Raw genomic sequence first — 19588 nt, forward strand, 5'->3', positions numbered from 1 at the left:
ATTTAGCTGTTTCTATTTAATTTTGTCGTATGTTTTTTTTTTTTTTTTTTTTTTTTATGACGTACTAAACCGCACGCTTTTAAATAAACTCTTGATCGAATATAAACTCTTGAAAGAAAGATCGGATTGATTTCATTTAACAAACATGCTGAAAATAATAATTATGTTGCTTAATAAAAATGTTATACAATTTTCAACATACAAACATATATTTATATTGAAAATTTTAAAAATGAAATAAAATATATTGACAGTATAAGTATTAATTTGGAGCCTACGAGGACAAACAAACATTTTTATTTTTTTAGCAGTTGCAAATTAAGTTCTAAAAGACAAGTCACATTAAGCAAATATGTGTGGCAGGTAAGACCAAAATGCAGTATTATAAAAACAAACATATTTTTTTTAATATGCATTTTGATCAAGTACTCTTTATATGTTTTGGATTAAAAAATATTTTAATATAAAATATTATACTGAGTACCATATTTTTAAATGATAATATTATAAAATAAAAACAAAACATAAATATATTTTTGTAATAAACAATAATATTGAAAGTTGTATATTTAAAAAACAATTTATTTATACTGCTTTGTAATTAAAAAAAAAAAACAAAAAAAAAACATATTAATAAAACAAGTGCTTCTAGTTATTTTGAACTTTGGACTGAGCCCAATATAAAAGTCCAAAACCCTCAATTAAAGAGCCCAATCAAATTAAGCTTAATCATATGGCCCAATTTCAGCCCGCCAAGTAAGTTTTATCTACTCTTATTCAACCCAAGTGATAGCCCTAATTCTGATTTGCTCAGAACACAACCGTGCAATTCTTTGATTCGCAGCTGCCGGAGCCGCTCCGAATAAGTTAATCCGACGAACGATGGCGGCGAAGTACGATTTGACGCAGCTTATAGCACCGCATCTGGACAGGCATCTGGTGTTCCCGCTGCTTGAGTTTTTGCAGGAGCGTGGTCTGTATGAGGATATTTTGAAGGCGAAAATTGAGCTTCTGAATCATACCAACATGGTTGATTATGCTATGGATATTCACAAGTCGCTCTACCGGTCCGACGATGTTCCGCAGGGTACGTGTTTCGATTGAAATTTCGTTACATTTTTCGAGTGGCTGCAAATATTTTAGTCGTCTCGACTGTTCAGTTTAAATCCAGCGAGAATCTTTCGATTCTGACAAAAACTTTAACCGAATTAAATTCGGGTTATAAACGATCCTGGTCGATGCGTCGACTTGGTGGAAGGTGTGAGAGAATATTGAGTGAATTTTTTTATTTTTTATATGATGACCTAGTTAGGGTTTTACTGCAAATTTTGCTCATGAATGTTAATATTTGAATTAAACCATCTTATAATTTCCTTGATTTTCTGTATGATATAGAGATGGTCGATAGGAGGGTTGAGGTCGTTGGTAGACTGAAGGCATTGGAAGAGGCTGCAGCTCCTTTGATTGCTTTTCTGCAGAATCCAAACGCTGTTCAGGAATTGAGAGCTGATAAACAGTACAATCTGCAGTTACTTAATGATCGCTATAAGGTGATGACCAAATTGCAGTTATCGTGATATGCTTACTTTCAGAACGTTTTGTATATTCAGTTACACAAACACCTTGTTTGATATACATCAGAATAAAAAAAAGTAAATAAAAAATCACATTTGCTAATTTACTTCAAGAAAACTTATAGAAGTAAAAATGCATTTACTTTTTTCAATTATTTTCTCAATTAGGTTGGGTGATTGACTAGTAAAGTGTTCTAAACAAAATCTCGAAAGGTTATGTTTCGGTCTTATGTAAATAATTAAAATTTAAGCTTAATCAAAGTTGCTGTTCAGATTGGTCCGGAGCAGATAGAAGCACTGTATCAGTATGCCAAATTCCAATTTGAATGTGGAAACTACTCTGGAGCTGCTGATTATTTGTATCAGTACCGGGCCTTGTGCCCTAACAGTGAGAGGAATTTGAGTGCATTGTGGGGGAAATTGGCTGCAGAGATACTGATGCAAAATTGGGATGTTGCATTGGAGGAGCTTAATCGATTGAAGGAAATCATCGATTCTAAGGTCGATTGATGCACTTAGTAGCTTTAACAATTATACCCTTTTTGATGTGCTAATTGAACTTACCGTGACATCTACTCCTTACAGAATTTTTCTTCACCGATGAATCAAGTGCAAAGCAGGATATGGCTAATGCACTGGAGTTTGTTCATCTTCTTCAATCATGACAACGGAAGAACACAGATAATTGACTTGTTTAATCAGGATAAGTATGACTCTGAAATAGATTATTTTTTATTTTTCCCATTCGTACTTTATTCATATATTTGGTTGTTGAAATTGATTACAAGACTTTTCACAACAGAGGTGTTTGCTATGTAGATCATCTTTTTTTATTTTCTTGTTATGTTTTTCCTTTTATTTTCATGCTTACGTAATATTGAGGGATGATTTATCTTGGTTTTCTTGGTCATATGCTTAAAAGATATTGTATGAGATATTCGATATCTTAATTTTCAACTAGTTACATTCATATGTCTCGGCATGCTGTGTGCTTACCTGGTAGTTTTCTGTTCTCTTTGCTCACACCAATTGAAAGTGTTATATTACCCACTCATCCGGCATGTTCTAATTTAAAAACGAATTCAGGTATCTGAATGCCATTCAAACAAATGCTCCCCATCTTATGCGTTATCTGGCAACTGCCTTCATTGTCAACAAACGAAGACGCCCACAATTTAAGGAATTTATAAAGGTGATCCAGCAAGAGCAGTACTCTTATGAAGATCCCATTGTACAGTTTTTGGCATGTGTCTATGTCAACTATGACTTTGACGGGGCTCAAAAAAAGATGAAAGAGTGTGAAGAAGTAAGCCCTCCTAGTTCTTTATTGCCTTGTAACTCGTGTTTTTTTGGAACTTATGGCAACAGGATAATGTGCTCAGTTTTTATTTTATATTCGTTTATATATTGCTTGGGTTCTTAAAATTGCATGAGAATTAGTTTACCAATATGCAGATCTGCTCTAGTCCAGCATTCACAAAGTTAACCAATGACTTATGTTTGAATTAGACCCGTTTGCTCTGCAGTTCCCTGGTTTTGTGTCATATTTTGTTTTCTCTTTAAATAAGTAGTCACTTTATTTTGTTACAACTGTTGCTACTAAGTTTTGTTCTCGTGTCTTATAGTTGTTTATTTTTCAATCCCGAAGAAGTTAATTTTGGCCTTCTTTAATGTAACCTTTTAAAAGCCAAGTGAATTTTATCCAATTCATTCATGGAATGGAAATTTTAATTAATTGAGAATGCTATGCTTTTTTCTTCTTTCTTTTTCTTCGAGGGAAGTAAGTATAAGCTTGTGAAATTCTAATTTTATTCTGTGGATTGATTTTGCAATTGGCCATTGTAGTATTGATCCTGTATTGCATAATTTTAGTCATCAACTCATTGAATGTAGGTTATACTGAATGATCCATTTCTTGGGAAACGAGCTGAAGACGCTAATTTGGGCACTGTGGTGGTTCCATTGAGAGACGACTTCCTTGAAAATGCTCGTCTTTTCATTTTTGAGACCTACTGTCGCATTCATCACCGCATCGACATGGGGTATGTTCCTGAAATTCTTTTGTTGTTGGAACATTAGTCCTATTAACAGTGTCGGAACACATAGTTTTCTCTTGATCTGTAAAATAGAACCCAAAGCTTTTTATAATCCAAATTCTTTACCATAACATTTTCATGTTTCATATTTGTAATCACCGTCTGAGTTACCGTTTGGCAATCTTTGTGACAGCGTTCTAGCAGAGAAGCTTAATCTGAATTACGAGGAAGCGGAGAACTGGATTGTAAATCTCATTAGGACTTCGAAGCTCGATGCTAAGATTGATTCAAAGACAGGAACTATAGTCATTGAACCCAACCACCCGAATGTGTAAGTTCTGCAAATATGAATATTCCTCATTCATGATATTCGAACAACCAAGAAAAAGCACTCTCCCCTTGTTCGTTATTACCTACTTCTTGTCTCTATGATTTATGAATCATGTTTATGGTGCAGGTACGAGCAACTCATCGATCACACTAAGGGCCTTTCCGGGAGGACTTATAAGCTCGTCAGCCAGCTTCTCGAACATGCCCAAGCACAGGCTGCTCGATGAGGCATTTGTCGATTTCACCGCCAAGTTTTTCTGTCATACTTGTGGATTGGTAGTAGTTTATATTCTTGCGCAACCTTTTACTGTTTTATGTTCGTCAGAAATTTTATTCTTGGTTTTTTGCCCTATCGCCGTCGCCGATTCTGTATTTCTGGCTTGCCATGAATGTGATGATATTTCTTCAACCTTTTCACATGTTAGTGTATTTTATTTTTATTTTTAATTTTAATTTTCTTCAACCTTCTTGTATCATGCTCGGTTGTAAGAAGGGACAAGTTGATGTTCTGATGAGTGTTGCACTGGACTGATCATAACCACTTAAACTACGTGGGAGAATTGGATTTAGGAAAACCGAATTTCAAGTTTAGGTCGAGAAATCGCACCACCTTCCGTGGACGAAAACTTACTGTTGCAACAGTGCGGGAGCTTGAGCTGAATTGAAATTCCAATTGCCGCTTGTTGGCTATTATTGAAGAGGTACACGAGAGTTGGTGATTGGTCAACGGTAATGGATCGTCGGGTTTGTATTGATCCAATTAAATAATTTTTTTATTATCGTGTTATATTAATTTTTATTGAATTATTTAAAATTAAATTTAGTTTAAATTAATTTACAATAAAATTATTAAATTTTGAGTTAAAAGCCCCAATTCTAACTCGATCCGTTTATTATCGTATTGAACTTGTGTCAATTCATATACAGACAAAAGAGAAAATTGGAAGGAAGAAGACAGGTTGGGTGTGACTGTACATTTGGAATATTTTATGCGTTTCTTTACACAAAACTTCCGATTTTTTACTAAAATTGGATGTTTACTACTTAAATTGGACGTTGTCGTTTCCCAAAAAAATATATATAATTTATTTTTTAATAAAATATTTTATCAAATATTATTTTAATTTAAAAAAAGAAAGATTTTTTTACTTCATAATTAAAGTCGCGTTTATTTGAAAAGTGTCGTTTATAAACACGATTTATGGCCATTTCTTCCTTCTCTGTAAGTAAAATTGGTGCCAGAGCAACCCTAATTCTTTTTTACTGTTCCACAAGTTCTTGGCTTTTTACTTCAAAACTAAAGTCGCGGTTTATATTTGGAAAGTGTCGTTTATAAAACAAGATTTATGGGCATCTCTTCCCTCTCTGTTCGTAACAATGGCGCCAGAGCTGAGCAACCCTAATTCGTTTTGGCACTGTATAAATTCTTTTCGTCAAAAGCACTGAGCTTGACTCCAGACTACATTAAAATTGTTCTAGAGTGTCAAACATCTGTGTAATGTACACATTTCAAGCAAGTTATTTGGTTAATATAACTTTGAATGAATCCAAAATATGTGTACACCATATGTATAGTTAACTATTAATCTTTATCAATTCAGCCATACCTCTTTTGTGCTGTTTCTAAGATAAAGAATCCAAAAGTGTTCGAGGCGGCCACCATGGAACCATGAAAGAATGCTAAAAGCAGTGTCTAACTACGAAAAGAATGCTCCGAACTGTAGAATATTCACCGGGTTATGACATCAGAGACTTTTCTAACACCAATCGATAAGCCACACAATAAAGCTACATATTGATTAGCATTGATTTACCTTCAAGAACAGTCATCACAATAGCCCCCGATAACTTGTAAACTATTGACTACACCAATCTCCAATTCTTGAATCAATTGCTCAAACTAACTTTTGTTTCTTCCTCGACACTGCCCACAGAACTCTCTATAGGATACACATTGTTGAGTTCGCTTAAATAAGGGCCAACAAATTTTTCGAAAAACTTTTCATCCGACATCAGGGAAAGCATGCTGAGAGAAGGCCATTTTTCAATAAGATTCCTACTTTCCAAAACCTGTAAAACCTTACATCGCGGCTTATACCTCTGTTCAAGGCTGTACGACAGAGCCGTAGGATATTTCCCAATGCAAGACATATCATACTTTCCAGTAGCAAGAAGAAACTCTATAGTTCTTTTTAGTCGATCCACTGAGGAAGAAAACAGAGATGGTGCCTTCTGAACTGTTGCAAGAATGTCACTCTCCGAAAATCCAAAATTCCGAAAAGCCTGCAGTTTCAGCTCCATAGTCTTGCCAGACATTTGGCTTACAGATTGAACTGTGTAAATAAACATTTGGGACTTTCGATCAGCCCCCATCTCCTCAGCCTTTTCCACAGCCTTCTTAAAAATTTTCAGGTTCAACATCATACACCTTGGAAAAGTATACATGAGTTTAATGATGCGTTCCATAGGCACACCATAGCACTTCAATAATTCGATATTCGGAAGCATAGTCCTTTTCAAGTCACTACTTACACACCCCCCCATTCTGCTCATAAACTTGGCAACAGCTTCATTGTTTCCAAATGAGCCTTTTAGCAAAGATAATAAAGGAATGATTCTGCTATTCAAGTTTATCTTCAAAATGGAAGGATTAGCTGAGATCATTACGGTAATATCCTTTGAAGAAAAGCCCATATACTGAAAAACCTTAATTTTGGGTTCAATGGAATTGTCAAAACGAGCCAAGAGCAATTCAGGCCAGACCTTCACCATTTTCTCCATTTGAGTATTTGAAAAGCCACGCTGTTGTAAATACGACAGCATCGAATTGCATTTCTCGGTGTCTTTCAGTCGTCGATTCAAAACAGAGGCAGCTTTAGTGGCCACTTCGGCCGAAAATCGGTGCTTCTTCCGCAACAAATCAAAAATTGCAGCAGAACTAACGAATGCTCCTTCGTTCGAAGTAGAGAAAAGGCGGAGACAAAACGAGCGGGTAATACAGTGAGGCCAAGCATAATCCGCGAAAAAGTAGCAGGTAATTTTTCTACGCAGAACAGAAATCATTTTGAAAGAAGAAGCACGTAGAATCGATCGATACAACTTACAGACTCAAATCAGTTCTCTGGACACCGGATTTGCATTTTGCAGTAATCGGAGACGTAGAACAGCCGGAGACGGGGAGGAAAGTGCGGCCATATCAGCGAGCCGCTAGGGTTTGCAGTCGATCGTCAAGCGACAAGAAAATAAAAAATACGCGGCCTTTTTTATCAAGTCTTATAAATATTTTTATTATTGATGTTTTTGCTTAGGCTTTGTTTGGCGGATTTGGTACAATTTTTACTATTTACTAATATTAGTCTTGTAAAATACTCCCTCCTTCCATTTACAAGGGTTACATTTACTTTTGCCCTTATTTTTTTTTATAAAAGTAATGATGTGATGTAAAATAAGGGTATTTGTGGAAAAAAAGTAGGGTATTTAATGAAATGTAAACTTTGTAATTGGACATCACAATATAGAAACATGTAAACTTTATAAGCGGACGGGGGGAATATTTTTTATTTTTTATATTATACTTTTTTTTTGTTCTGGTCCAAAAGGGGCGGAGATTTAGCCGTAGATTAAAAAATAATACCTCCCTTCGTCATGCAAATATGTGCTTATTTAATCGGGCACAAATTTTAATAAAAATGAGTAATAATTGTTATTTTTCCTTTTATAGTAAAAAAAAATGCAAAAATATAATAATTTTTTACTTAAAAAAAAAGAAACGAGAATATTTTTCAATGACAACCTAAAAAGGAAAGTGAGTATAGATTTGAACTACGAAGGGAGTAATATTTTATTAGTTAATTGAAATGTGTAAGGTTATATCAATGTAAAAAGTAATTGTATAGTATATAAAAGTATGTTTATAATTTAGGTAAAAGTTAAAGAGTATTTTAGTATTGATGCATGATTACTTTTACTCGAATATGAAATAGATATTTTGGAGTGAGACTGACGAAAATGGTAAAAATAATACTTTGAATTAGGACGAAATGAGTACTAAAAATCAATTTTACATTCAAAACATCACATCAATCATGTTTATATCACATCATACAATTATTTCATTTCAAATTTTTAGTTATTCAAATCTCAATTCAAAATCCAAACCCTAAACAAACACACCCCTGATAAATTTGGTTTTAAAAAAATCAATGAGAACAAAAACAATCAATTTTAAATTTGCATTATATAAAAATATCAATTGATCTCATCATAGAATGTTTAATTACTTTTAATCCAACCATTGAAAAACTAACAAACGTAACGGATCTATGTAGTATGTATGATTAAGAAACAATTTGCAACATATTGAATCTAGTTGATCGATGCTTTTGATTAGGACTAGGAGTGAGAGATGGCGGGAGTCAAATGGCCCGTAATTCAACTTTTCCGTTCACTAATAAACATTCAATAAATTGGGGTAGATATTCTAAGAGCAACTACAATTGTTATATTGAAAAAAAAAAAAATTTAAGTTTATCATAAAACTGACGTGATCAAGATTTTTAAATTTAATTTATTTTAAATCTACAATTTACACACGATAGTTATTTGAAAGAGAAAGAAAGAATAAGAAACAAAAGAAACAAAAGAGAATGTAAGAGAGAGGAAGAGAGAAAGGAGAGACAAAGACAAGATAAATTTGTCGAACAAAGATAAAGAAAGAGAAAAAAAAGTAAAGAAGAAAAAAGAAAACTTGGATATGGCTTCTTCCGAAGCCACGCTAATTTGTGGTGGGAAGAGTTATGGCAGGAGAGGCGAGGAAGAGACAAAAACAGGATAAATTTGTCGAACAAATTTTTCATTATACACGGTCATATTGTTTAGCTTTTTCAGCGTACATGATTGTATTCGGTCCAAATATATGACACATTAAATCAGTTGCATTTACATCACCTCGCCCGTTCATTTTTCTAATGGTAAAATCGAAAGTAAATATTTTGTTTTTATATAATAAAATTAAAATTGATTATTGATTAAAGTTTATTCTCTTTGACTTACGAGTGAAGCTCAGCTTTCCTACCTATTTCTTATTTTGTGTAGATTTTTCTGTTCTAGAAATTATAGATTATTGGTAATATATTTTAATATATTTATATTTTCTCAACAGTAGATTAAGTTGGAAAGAATCCATACATACAGATAATGATCCAAAGTATCTCTTTCACCTTTAATTTACACTCTCTTAATTATCCTCGTATTCTCTTTTATTCACATCAATAAAAAAATACATATATATTTATATTTATATCAAAATTATTTATTTTTAAAATTAGAATTTTAAAAAATATATCAATATATGTATCATTGTACAGAGAATAAAATTCTGTATGATACGAAAAATATAAAAATAAAAAATAAATAAATACAAATATACTAAATATATAAAAATAAGAGAAGGAGAAATTTCTTGGGCGCCCTTATGTTGTTTAAAGTAATTAATTGGGTGCTAACTAGTAACTACATATGCATTAAAAAAAATTTCTTTTTTCTTTCAAATTAATCAATGCAGGTGCACATTCGTAGCTTCCCAAATCAGTGATTGATATGGTACATAACTTTAATTTAATTTGTTCATGATAAAAATAATTAAAAACATCAAATTAAATTAAAGTATTTCACATTAAACTATAAATATTAAATTGGTGTAGGTTGTGGGCACAGATGGAAATAGGCCAGGTCTGTCAGGGCTACCGCCTACGTGAAGCCTAACCTAGCCTGATCTATTATTTAAAAAAGTCTTAAAAGTAACTTTTTTAATTAACAAGCCAGCTTATGTACTATTATTATTATTTTTTTATAAATTTTTTTTATTATTATTATATATTAAAAATAATTTTCTATCTAATAATAATATTTATTAAATAATTTTAATTATAAATTTATTATAAATAAATACAATATTTTAATTTTTATATATATTAAATAATTGTATATACTTAATTTTTTTTTATTTCTAACTAAATTTGCAGATAATAAATAAATAAAAATATCATGTAGTCCTTTAAATAGACTTTTAGATCAGGCTTTTAAAAATACTAATTCAAACTTATAGGCAAAATATTTTTGAAACAGACCAACCCTATCTCCACACCTAGTCGTGGGGTATGCTTTAGGAAGTGGACAAGGTATATGCTCGATCAAAATAATCGTGAACTTTAATAATGTTATTTTTTGTTAGACAAGACCTAAGGTAAAAAGAAGACTTGAAAAGGATATATAATGCTCAATTCATTTTTTAATTGTACTGTAATTTAATTTTTTAATAAGGCTTTTGAAATTTTGACTCAAATCCTAACATGTTGAACTACCAATTTGGCTAAATATATTTCAAAATTAGGCAGGCTAAAATTCAGCATTGTGTTGTCAACGTTGTAACCATAAACAGTACACGATATACTTTAATATAATACAAATCCAGTACATAATCTAACAGCACATGATATAGTTTCACATAGCACATACAATACTTATTTTAGCACATGACATACTCCCATACATCACACGCTATAATTATGAAGTAACAACACATGTTTATATTACAAACAACACATGCTATGTATAATAAAAACGTATGCTATTTCTATATTTTATATGTGCTGATTTTCCAAATTTAGCACCCTACAATTTCCCTTCAAATTAAATATCATCATTTGTGCTAGAAAAATCTATCACACAAATAGTATTTGACTCACCAAAAAAAAAAACATAAAAAATGAGCGCAACTTAGGCGGCAAAAAATAACAAAGAGCACATTAATACCCCACCCCTAACGCAAACATTGCTCGCAAGCAATATTTGATTAATTTTGGTTAGATTCTACTTAATTTGTTAATTTGTGTATACATTGTTCATTCTCAGTCGAAGAAGTGTATTCAGCACAATTATTAAAACAACAATATCACATGTAAGATAAAACGGTTCCATTCTAACGCCTATTGCTATAATAAACTTTTGGCCAAAGACGAATACATTTTTAAAAATGCAACCAAGTAGAAAATTTTATTAAAGCATGTTCCGATGTATTTATTTGTAGTTTAAAAAATTACATTCATATATAAATTTCTCTAACACATGTTTCATCAATGATTTAGAAGCAACTCAACGATGGCACAGTACTAACTGTGGTGCCCTAGATCCCACAACTACAAAACTAGTCGGTACTTCTCAGCCAATACTAATCTGATTCGAAATGCAAAAAGTACAGCAAAAATCACATAATGAAAACGCGAAAACTAGGGTGATAGGAACAGTCATGCCTAAATAAATGTCTGCATAGCACAATTATAGGAAACCAACAGATGCGACGCAAAATGAAAGTAAATATAGATTACCATTTCAACAGTGGTCGCACCAGTCGTCACTATAACCGCAATCACTTGGAAACTCTTGGCTACATCTATTTCCGATTCCTCAACCAATGCTCTAACTTTGAAGAACAATTTGCAGTGTACACATTGCTGAGTTCACTCAAACTCAGCAAGTTGTCGCTATAACCACAATCACTTGGAAACTATTGACTATAGAGAGCTATTAACAATTCTCCAACCAATACTTTAACTTTAAAGAACTATCTGCTGTGCACGCATTTTTTAGTTCACTCGAATAAGGGCGGATAAATCTCTCAAAGAACTTCTCATCTGTCAAATAGCAAAGTACGGGGAGGGTGGGCCAATACTTAATCAGACTCCTATTTTCCAAAATTTCAAAGGCCTGAAACCGCGGCTTAAGCCTCTGCTCTACGCTGAAGGTAAGTGATGCAGGGTTACTAACAATGCACGACATGTCATACTTTCCATTAGATAGAATAAAATCTTTTGTTCTCCTAACGTTATCCGGAGACATAATAACCACAGATGGTGCCTTCTGAAATAATAACAGTATGTCACTTTCTGTGAATCCACAATTCCGAAGACCCTGCAATTTGAGCTCCAAAACATTGCTAGATATTTGTGCTAAACATCGAACAGCAAGTATGAACATTCCGGAGTTTCTATTGACACCCATCTCCTCAGTCTTTTCCACAGACTTCCTAAAAATTTCAGACTTCAACAAAAAACACCTCGGATACGAACACAGGAATTTAATGATGCAATCCATAGGTATACCAAAGCTCTTCAATATTTGGATATTGGGAAGCATCGTCCTTTTCAAGTCACCGCTTACAAACCACCCTGATCTGCTCATAAACATGGCAACAGCTTTATTGTTTCCTAATAAGCCCTTTAGAATAGATAATAAAGGAATGACTCTGCTATTAAAGTTTACATTCAAAATGAAAGGATTAGCTGACATAATTTCGGCAATGTCCTTAGAAGAAAAGCCCATGTCCTGAAAAACCTTAATTCTGGGTTCAATGGAATACTCGAGACGAGCCGATAGCAATGCAGGCGTGAACTTCACCATTTTCTCCAGTTGAGTATTTGAAAAGCCACGCTGTTGTAAATACGAAATTATCGAATCGCATTTCTTGGTGTCTTTCACTCGATTCAAAACAGAGGCAGCTTTAGTGGCCACTTCGGCCGAAAATTGGTGCTTATGCCGCAATAAATCAAAAATTACAGCAGAACTAACGGACTCTCCTTCGTTCGAAGTAGAGAAAAGGCGGAGACAAAACGAGCGGGTAATACAGTGAGGCGAAGCATAATCCGCGAAAAAGCAGCAGGTAACCTTTCTGCGCAGAATTGAAATCATTTCGAAATAAGAAGCACGTAAAATCGATCGATACAACTTACAGATTCAAATCAGTCCTCTGTAAATAAGATTTGCACTGTGCAGTAATCGAAGACGTAGAAAAACAAGGCCAACAGCCGGAGACGGAGAGGAGAGCGCGGCCATATCGGCGAGCCGCTAGGGTTTGCAGTTGATCGTCACTGTATCTGTAATTTAAGCGACCGACTTTTTTATTGATAGTTTTGTAAATATTTTTATTTTTTATTATTTATATTTCCATTAGAAAATAATTCTAAGTATAAATTGTGTTTAGTAGTGTTTATCTATCAATTACCCCAATTCGATTTGGCTAACTTCAACGCACAGACTCTATCTATATAGTTTTTAACTCAAAAAATGAAATTACTATAGCAGTTTTATTTCGATTCACAACTATATATTAGTCCAAAAATAATATTCTGGATAATATTTTATTTTATATATTATTTTATACTAGTTTTTATATCTACAATTAATATTATTATTTTTAGATAAAATTAAAATAAATAAATAAATAAAAGAATTAATATATAAAAAATTTAAATAAAAAAAACAAAAACCAACCATAAAATGACGTTGCTACGTGCAAAAACTTGAGGATGACTGGAGAGTTGTTTATTAGTCCGATTAATTGAATATATTATCTATTTTGTAAAACAGTTGTTTACACATTAAATTATATTTAAGGTAGTATTTTATATTTTACTTTTTTAGTTGTATAAGATTTTTTATAATTTTATTCTTAGTTATTGAAAATTTAAAAAAAAAAAGAATATATCAAAATATTTACTTTTGTTATTTTTTAAATATTTTATATGAAATTGATGTATCTTTATTTAAAAGAATAAATATTCCTTTGTCATTTGAAATAAGGATAAGTTGCAATAAATATTTCGTATATGTATTTAATTATCATTTTTATCTTTTAATTGTAATAATGGTAAAATATATGCTATATATGTCATTTTTTTCAATTGTATGAAGGAGCGATAGTTGATCTAACAATAGTCCCAAAATAGAAGATGTTATTTTTAAGTCGGACAGAATCTAAGGCAAAATTTTAAAAACTTATTTAATGTCTTTATAATTTTCAAAAAATCATTATAGGTTCATAATTAATCAAATTTCAAATCATATAATGGAGCACTCAAATTATAAAATATTTTCAAAAGTTGGAATTATAAGTAATTTACCTTCTAATATGAACTTCTAAAATTTAGACCAAATCCTCACATGATTCAAATACATCATAGCTCAATATATTTCAATTAAATATCATAAGTTCAACAACAAAAATAGCACATAATACAGTAATACTCTCCTCACATCTATAGCAAATATTGTCCGCAATATGAATAATACTTCCTTCGTCCAATTTCTATTGTCATAAAGTATATTTGCATGGTTTTTTAGGTGATTGTCTTTTTGTTATGAATGAACAAATATGCCTTAAGTGTATGGTAGAGATTAAAAGTAATAAATGAATGAAGGGTAAAAATATAAAATTTGTGTTTAAAAAATGAAATAGGACAATAATTGTTAGACGTCCCAAATAAAAAAGTAGGACATTAGTTTGTGAACGGAGTGAGTAATAATTATAAAGTAAAAGAGAGTATAAACATCATTAGAATCCACAGAGAGCAACCATTGTACTTTCTTGGTTAGTTGGAGGAGGATGAAGGATGAAACCAATGGAAAGAAAAAGGACAACAATGTATGTTTTTTAACTCAAGAAGAGAGAACCAACCACTTCAGCCAAAGCTCATCTTGAGTTGGTCAAATCAAATCCTTAACTATAAACAAAATGGTCCGGATAAATCACTGTTTATTTGTAAGATTTTACTTATGATTTTAATATTTTAATTTTATTTTTCTCGCAAAAATATCACATCAAATATCTCATTTTCATTTATTTTATTACACTAAAATTTAATTTTACATTCAAAATATCACATCAATACATATTTATATAACATCAAACAACTATTTCAATTCAAAATTTTACTATTTAAAATCAAACCTCTTAAGTAAACACACCCTATATATATATAATCTATCTCGGTGTAAATGAAGACGGACGATCGAAATCCACTAACTAATGTAAGTAAAGTATTCAGTGAAAACTACATAGATAAGACCAAGATCAAGGGTTAGAAGCATGATGTAGGAGCCATGAATGAAACTACCGCTTTTGGTAGTGAGCACCCGAGCAAATTTGTCGGCTAGACGAAAGACAAAGTTGATTTGAATACCACAGTGTTCCAAAATATGTAGAACTTGACCTTGGATTCTACGCTATCGTTTCTACGAAGCAAATTAAAGGCAATAATGGTTTTCAGAGACAAAACCATGGAAACCAAATAAAAAGAAAAATAGAGGTGAAGGGCAATCTTGGACGAGTGAATCAAATAAAAGAAGCACGATCGACAAGAAAAATATTTTCTTTTACTCTCTAATATGAGTTGTATTTTCGTTTTCTCTCATTTTCTACTTGATTATTGACTTATGGATGGAGTTATTCATGTTTTTCTAGTTTAAAAGATTATAACGAATTGATACCTAAATTTGAGAAATTTCTCATTATTGTGATTATTAATACTTCATCCGTCCACTACTAAAATTTCTAATTTTTCATTTTAGTTTGTCCAAATAAAAAAATTTCATTTTGTTTTTTTAATAATATAAACTAAATATCAAAATACTCTTACTTTTTTCTTTTCACGTTACTTTTTTAAGGGTAAAATAAATATTACATTATTTGATTACACTATATATCTATAAAATACTAATTTACTTTGATTCGCGTACAAAAGTCAAACGAAAAGTTTATTATATTAGATATTTATAAAAATACTAATTTACCTTAATCCGCCACAAAAGTCAAACAAAAAATTTACATCACTCCTTGAACTAAACCTTTTTATTGGTAGATAAAACCCTAAATGTTATTTTATATTCTTAATTACTTGATAAATTACCATTCTTAGTTAACATAAGAGGATATATCACACAATCACGGTAAACACATTCCATAGCTAAGCACAATTTAAACATGTTTAGCATGTAAGCAAGTGTGATTTTGTTTTTTTTAAGCACTTATCAATTTTACATTTAAAATATCATATTCAATCATTACTTCACCTAAAAAACAATACAAACAAAAATTTACAAAAAAACAAACATAAACACACAGTGTTCGCCAACAAAACATCCAACAAAGTAGACTACGCAATAGTTGAAACAACCACCAAAATAAAGGGAAGAAGAAAATAAAATGGAAGTTAGTAGGATCTATTGTAGGTTTAGAGGCATTGATTTGTTGTTAGGACTAAGAGTCGGAGTCGTATAGCAAGGATAAGTGAGTGATCTCAGAAGAAAAGACATATTCAGCACAATAGCAAAACAACAATATCACAAGCAACATACAATGGTTCCATGCTAATAAGTATTAATAAACTTAGGGCCAGAGTCGAATATAATTATAAAAATGCAACCAAGTAAAAGTAAATTATTAAAGCATGTTGGATGTATTTATTTCTAGTGTAAAAAATGAACATTAACATATAAAATTTCTCAACATGATGCATCAATGATTTAGAAGCAACTCAAACATGGCACAATTGTTGCTTCTTAGCCAGTAATAATCCAATTCGAAATGCAAAAAGTAGAATGAATATCACATAATTAAAACACAAACACTAAGGTGCCAAGAACAAAGATGTGCCTAAAGAAATGTCTGCATAGCACAATTATATGAAACCAATAGATTCTGCAGCAAAGAAACTAAATACAGATTACCATTTCAACAGGAATTGCGCCAGTCCTCACTATAACCACAATCACTTGGAAACTCTTGGCTACATCTATTTCCAATTCTTCAACCAATACTCTAACTTTGAAGAAAAGATTGCAGCGTACACATTGTCGAGTTCACTCAAATGCAGCAGTTGTCACTATTACCACAATCACTTGAAAACTACTGGCCATAGCTATTAACAATTCCTCAACCAATGCTGTAACTTTAAAGAACTATCTGCTGTGCACGCATTTTTTAGCTCACTCGAATAAGGGCAGATGAATCTCTCAAGAAACTTTTCATCTGACATCTGGAAAAGTGTTGTGAAGGCGGGCCAACTTTTAAGCAGATTCCTATTTTCCAAAATTTCTAAAGTTTGAAACCGCGGCTTATATCTCTGCTCTATGCTGCACGAAAGTGATGCTGGGTTATTAAGAATGCATCTCATACCATACTTTCCATTAGATAGAATAAAATCTTTTGTTCTCCTTACGTTATCCGCAGACATAACAAACACAGATGGTGCCTTCTGAAATAATACCAGTATGTCACTTTCTGTGAATCCGCAATTCCGGAGAGCCTGAACTTTGTGCTCCAAAACATTGCCAGATAGTTCAGCTAAAGTTCGAACAGCACGTATGAACATTCCAGAGTTTCTATTGACCCCCATCTCCTCAGCCTTTTCCACAGACTTCCTAAAACTTTCTGGATTCAACAAAAAACACTTTGGATACTTAGACAGGAATTCAGTGATGCAGTCCAATGGTATACCAGATCTCTTCAATATTTCAATATTGGGAAGCATAGTCTTTTTCCAGTCACCTGTTAAAAACCAACCGGATCGGATCAAAAACTTGGCGGCGGCTTTATTGTTTCCTAATAAGCCTTTTAGCATAGATAGTAAAGGAATGATTCTTCTATTCAAGTTTATCCTCAAAATGCAAGGATTAGCTGAGATTATTTCGGTAATATCCTCTGAAGAAAAGCCCATGTCCTGAAAAAACGTAATTTTGGGTTCAATGGAGTAGTCAAAACGAGCCAAGAGCAACTCAGGCCAGACCTTCACCATTTTCTCCATTTGAGTATTTGAAAAGCCACGCTGTTGTAAATACGACAGCATCGAATTGCATTTCTCGGTGTCTTTCAGTCGTCGATTCAAAACAGAGGCAGCTTTAGTGGCCACTTCGGCCGAAAATTGGTGCTTGTGCCGCAATAAATCAAAAATTGCAGCGGAACTAACGCACGCCTCTTTGTTCGAAGTAGAGAAAAGGCGTAGAAAAAACGAGCGAGGAATAGAGTGAGGCGAAGTATAATCCGCGAAAAAGCAGCAGGTAATCTTTCTTCGCAGAATCGATATCATTTTGAAAGAAGAACCACGTAAAATCGATCGACACAACTTCCAGATTCAAATCAGTCCTCTGTCAATAAGATTTGCACCGTGCAGTAATCGAAGACGTAGAAACACAAGGCCAACCGCCGGAGACAGAGAGCGGCCATATCGGCGAGCCGGTAGGGTTTGCAGTCGATCGCACTTGTTTGTACATCAACGGGCGTTTGTCCCGGGGGTTTGGATTTTGAAGTCAACAGTGAAAATTTTTAGTTTTGAATTTGAATACTCCTTGTTTTTTAATTTTTAAATGTTAAATTAAATTTTAATATAATATATAAATTAAAAAATAGACGTTATGATATAATATTTTATGAAAAAAATAGATAAATAGTAAAATTTAAAATCTAAACAAACGCACGCTAAACGAAAAAAAAATATAATAAAAGCCTTTTTATTCCTAGTTTTGTTAATATTTTCTTTTATTTATTTAAAAATAAGTTTTAATATAAATTGTGTTTAAATATATGCATTTCTATTATTTTCGTCTCATTTAATTTGTTCACTTTTTATATATTTTCGTCGGTCTCATACAATGTATTTTTTTAATATAATTATACACTTTAATCAATTTTAAAATTCATAATTTATAATTTTTATTTTAATTAAACTATTTAGTTATTTAATTTTAATATTTAATTATTTTTATTAAATTATAATTATTTTTTATTATATTTTTATAATTATTTACTAACTACACAAGTTCTAAAACTTCGTGCCCAAATAAAATGAAATAATTTAAGTGGGACAGTGAGGTATAACTTTAGAGTGCTTATTTTCCTTCAATAGAAAAATAACTTCAATTCAATATACTAGTTTTGTTTCGCAATAAAAACATTATTTGTTTTTTGCTTAAATTTTTTAATATTAATATTATATTGGTTTGTAGTGAAAAAAAATACACTTTTAGTATAGTATAATATAAAAATAATAACATTTATATAATATATTGAAAATTATAATGATATTTATTATATTAAATAACTGTACCATTACCAAATTAAAAAATATTATTGATATAGTTAAAAATAAAATATATTATCATTCTTACTAGAAGGATTGAGTATTATTTAATTTGTTTATAAGTAACTTTACTAGTGATTAATGTATAAGATAATAAATGATATTACAAATAGTATATTTCATATTAAGGGTGTGTTTGTTTGGGGATTTGGATTTTGAGTTGGGATTTGAATAGTAAAAATTTTGAATTTGAATAGTTGTATGATGTGATATAAATAGGTGTTGATGTGATGTTTTGAATGTAAAATTGATTTTTAGTATAATATAAAAAATGAAAAATAGGTGTTTGATTTGATGTTTTTGGGGGGAAAAAATTGGATGAATAGTAGAAATCTTATTAAATCCCCCAAACAAACACACCCTTAGAATATTGCCCCGACAAAAATATGATCTTGTTTTCACAATAGTTATGTCGATTTATTTATGTTTTGGTATTTCAATCTTTTAAAATAGAATTGTCTAAAAATGATAGTAGAAAAAATTATAATTAGAAAATGATAATTGATTCCTTTATTCTATAAAACGAGGAATTCAATTTAAAAATATACTCCCTCCATTCCATAACAAAGTATCCATTTTTCTATTTTAGTCCGTCCCATAACAAAGTATCGATTTCTTTTTTTTTAAGTAACTTTATCTACCAACATTACAAATACTCTTACAACGTACAATATATTAC

General features: G+C 31.5%; 4 protein-coding genes across 5 annotated transcripts; 1 reads left to right on the forward strand and 3 right to left on the reverse strand.

The window, feature by feature from the left end:
* Positions 1-794: 794 nt before the first annotated feature.
* Positions 795-4387, forward strand: LOC127257129 (eukaryotic translation initiation factor 3 subunit E-like). The gene is made up of 8 exons (XM_051283454.1): positions 795-1087; positions 1396-1550; positions 1848-2075; positions 2160-2281; positions 2661-2880; positions 3468-3616; positions 3804-3941; positions 4068-4387. The coding sequence occupies exons 1-8, from the start codon at positions 883-885 to the stop codon at positions 4165-4167; spliced, it is 1317 nt and encodes a 438-aa protein (XP_051139411.1). The 5' UTR covers positions 795-882; the 3' UTR covers positions 4168-4387.
* A 1217-nt stretch (positions 4388-5604) lies between these two features.
* Positions 5605-7588, reverse strand: LOC127257130 (uncharacterized). Of its 2 annotated transcripts, none has more exons than XM_051283455.1 (2): positions 5755-7588; positions 5605-5658 (listed from the first exon to the last, which is right to left on the reverse strand). In XM_051283455.1, exon 1 carries the CDS (start codon positions 7001-7003, stop codon positions 5828-5830), a length of 1176 nt encoding a protein of 391 aa, XP_051139412.1. In that variant the 5' UTR covers positions 7004-7588; the 3' UTR covers positions 5605-5658; positions 5755-5827. The 2 variants fall into 2 exon arrangements, with proteins under 2 accessions (XP_051139412.1, XP_051139413.1); XM_051283456.1 differs by having other exon boundaries at positions 5605-6891; positions 7045-7557.
* A 2382-nt stretch (positions 7589-9970) lies between these two features.
* On the reverse strand, positions 9971-12902 carry LOC127257498 (uncharacterized). Its single transcript, XM_051283953.1, has one exon. It carries the CDS (start codon positions 12683-12685, stop codon positions 11525-11527), a length of 1161 nt encoding a protein of 386 aa, XP_051139910.1. The 5' UTR covers positions 12686-12902; the 3' UTR covers positions 9971-11524.
* Positions 12903-16251: 3349 nt separating this feature from the next.
* On the reverse strand, positions 16252-18073 carry LOC127257107 (uncharacterized). The gene is made up of 3 exons (XM_051283417.1): positions 17322-18073; positions 16993-17204; positions 16252-16906 (listed from the first exon to the last, which is right to left on the reverse strand). The coding sequence occupies exons 1-3, from the start codon at positions 17857-17859 to the stop codon at positions 16889-16891; spliced, it is 768 nt and encodes a 255-aa protein (XP_051139374.1). The 5' UTR covers positions 17860-18073; the 3' UTR covers positions 16252-16888.
* Positions 18074-19588: the final 1515 nt, after the last annotated feature.

Source organism: Andrographis paniculata, unplaced genomic scaffold (assembly GCF_009805555.1).
Source record: "Andrographis paniculata isolate CXL003 unplaced genomic scaffold, ASM980555v1 Contig57END, whole genome shotgun sequence".
NCBI classification, from domain to species: Eukaryota; Viridiplantae; Streptophyta; class Magnoliopsida; order Lamiales; family Acanthaceae; genus Andrographis; species Andrographis paniculata.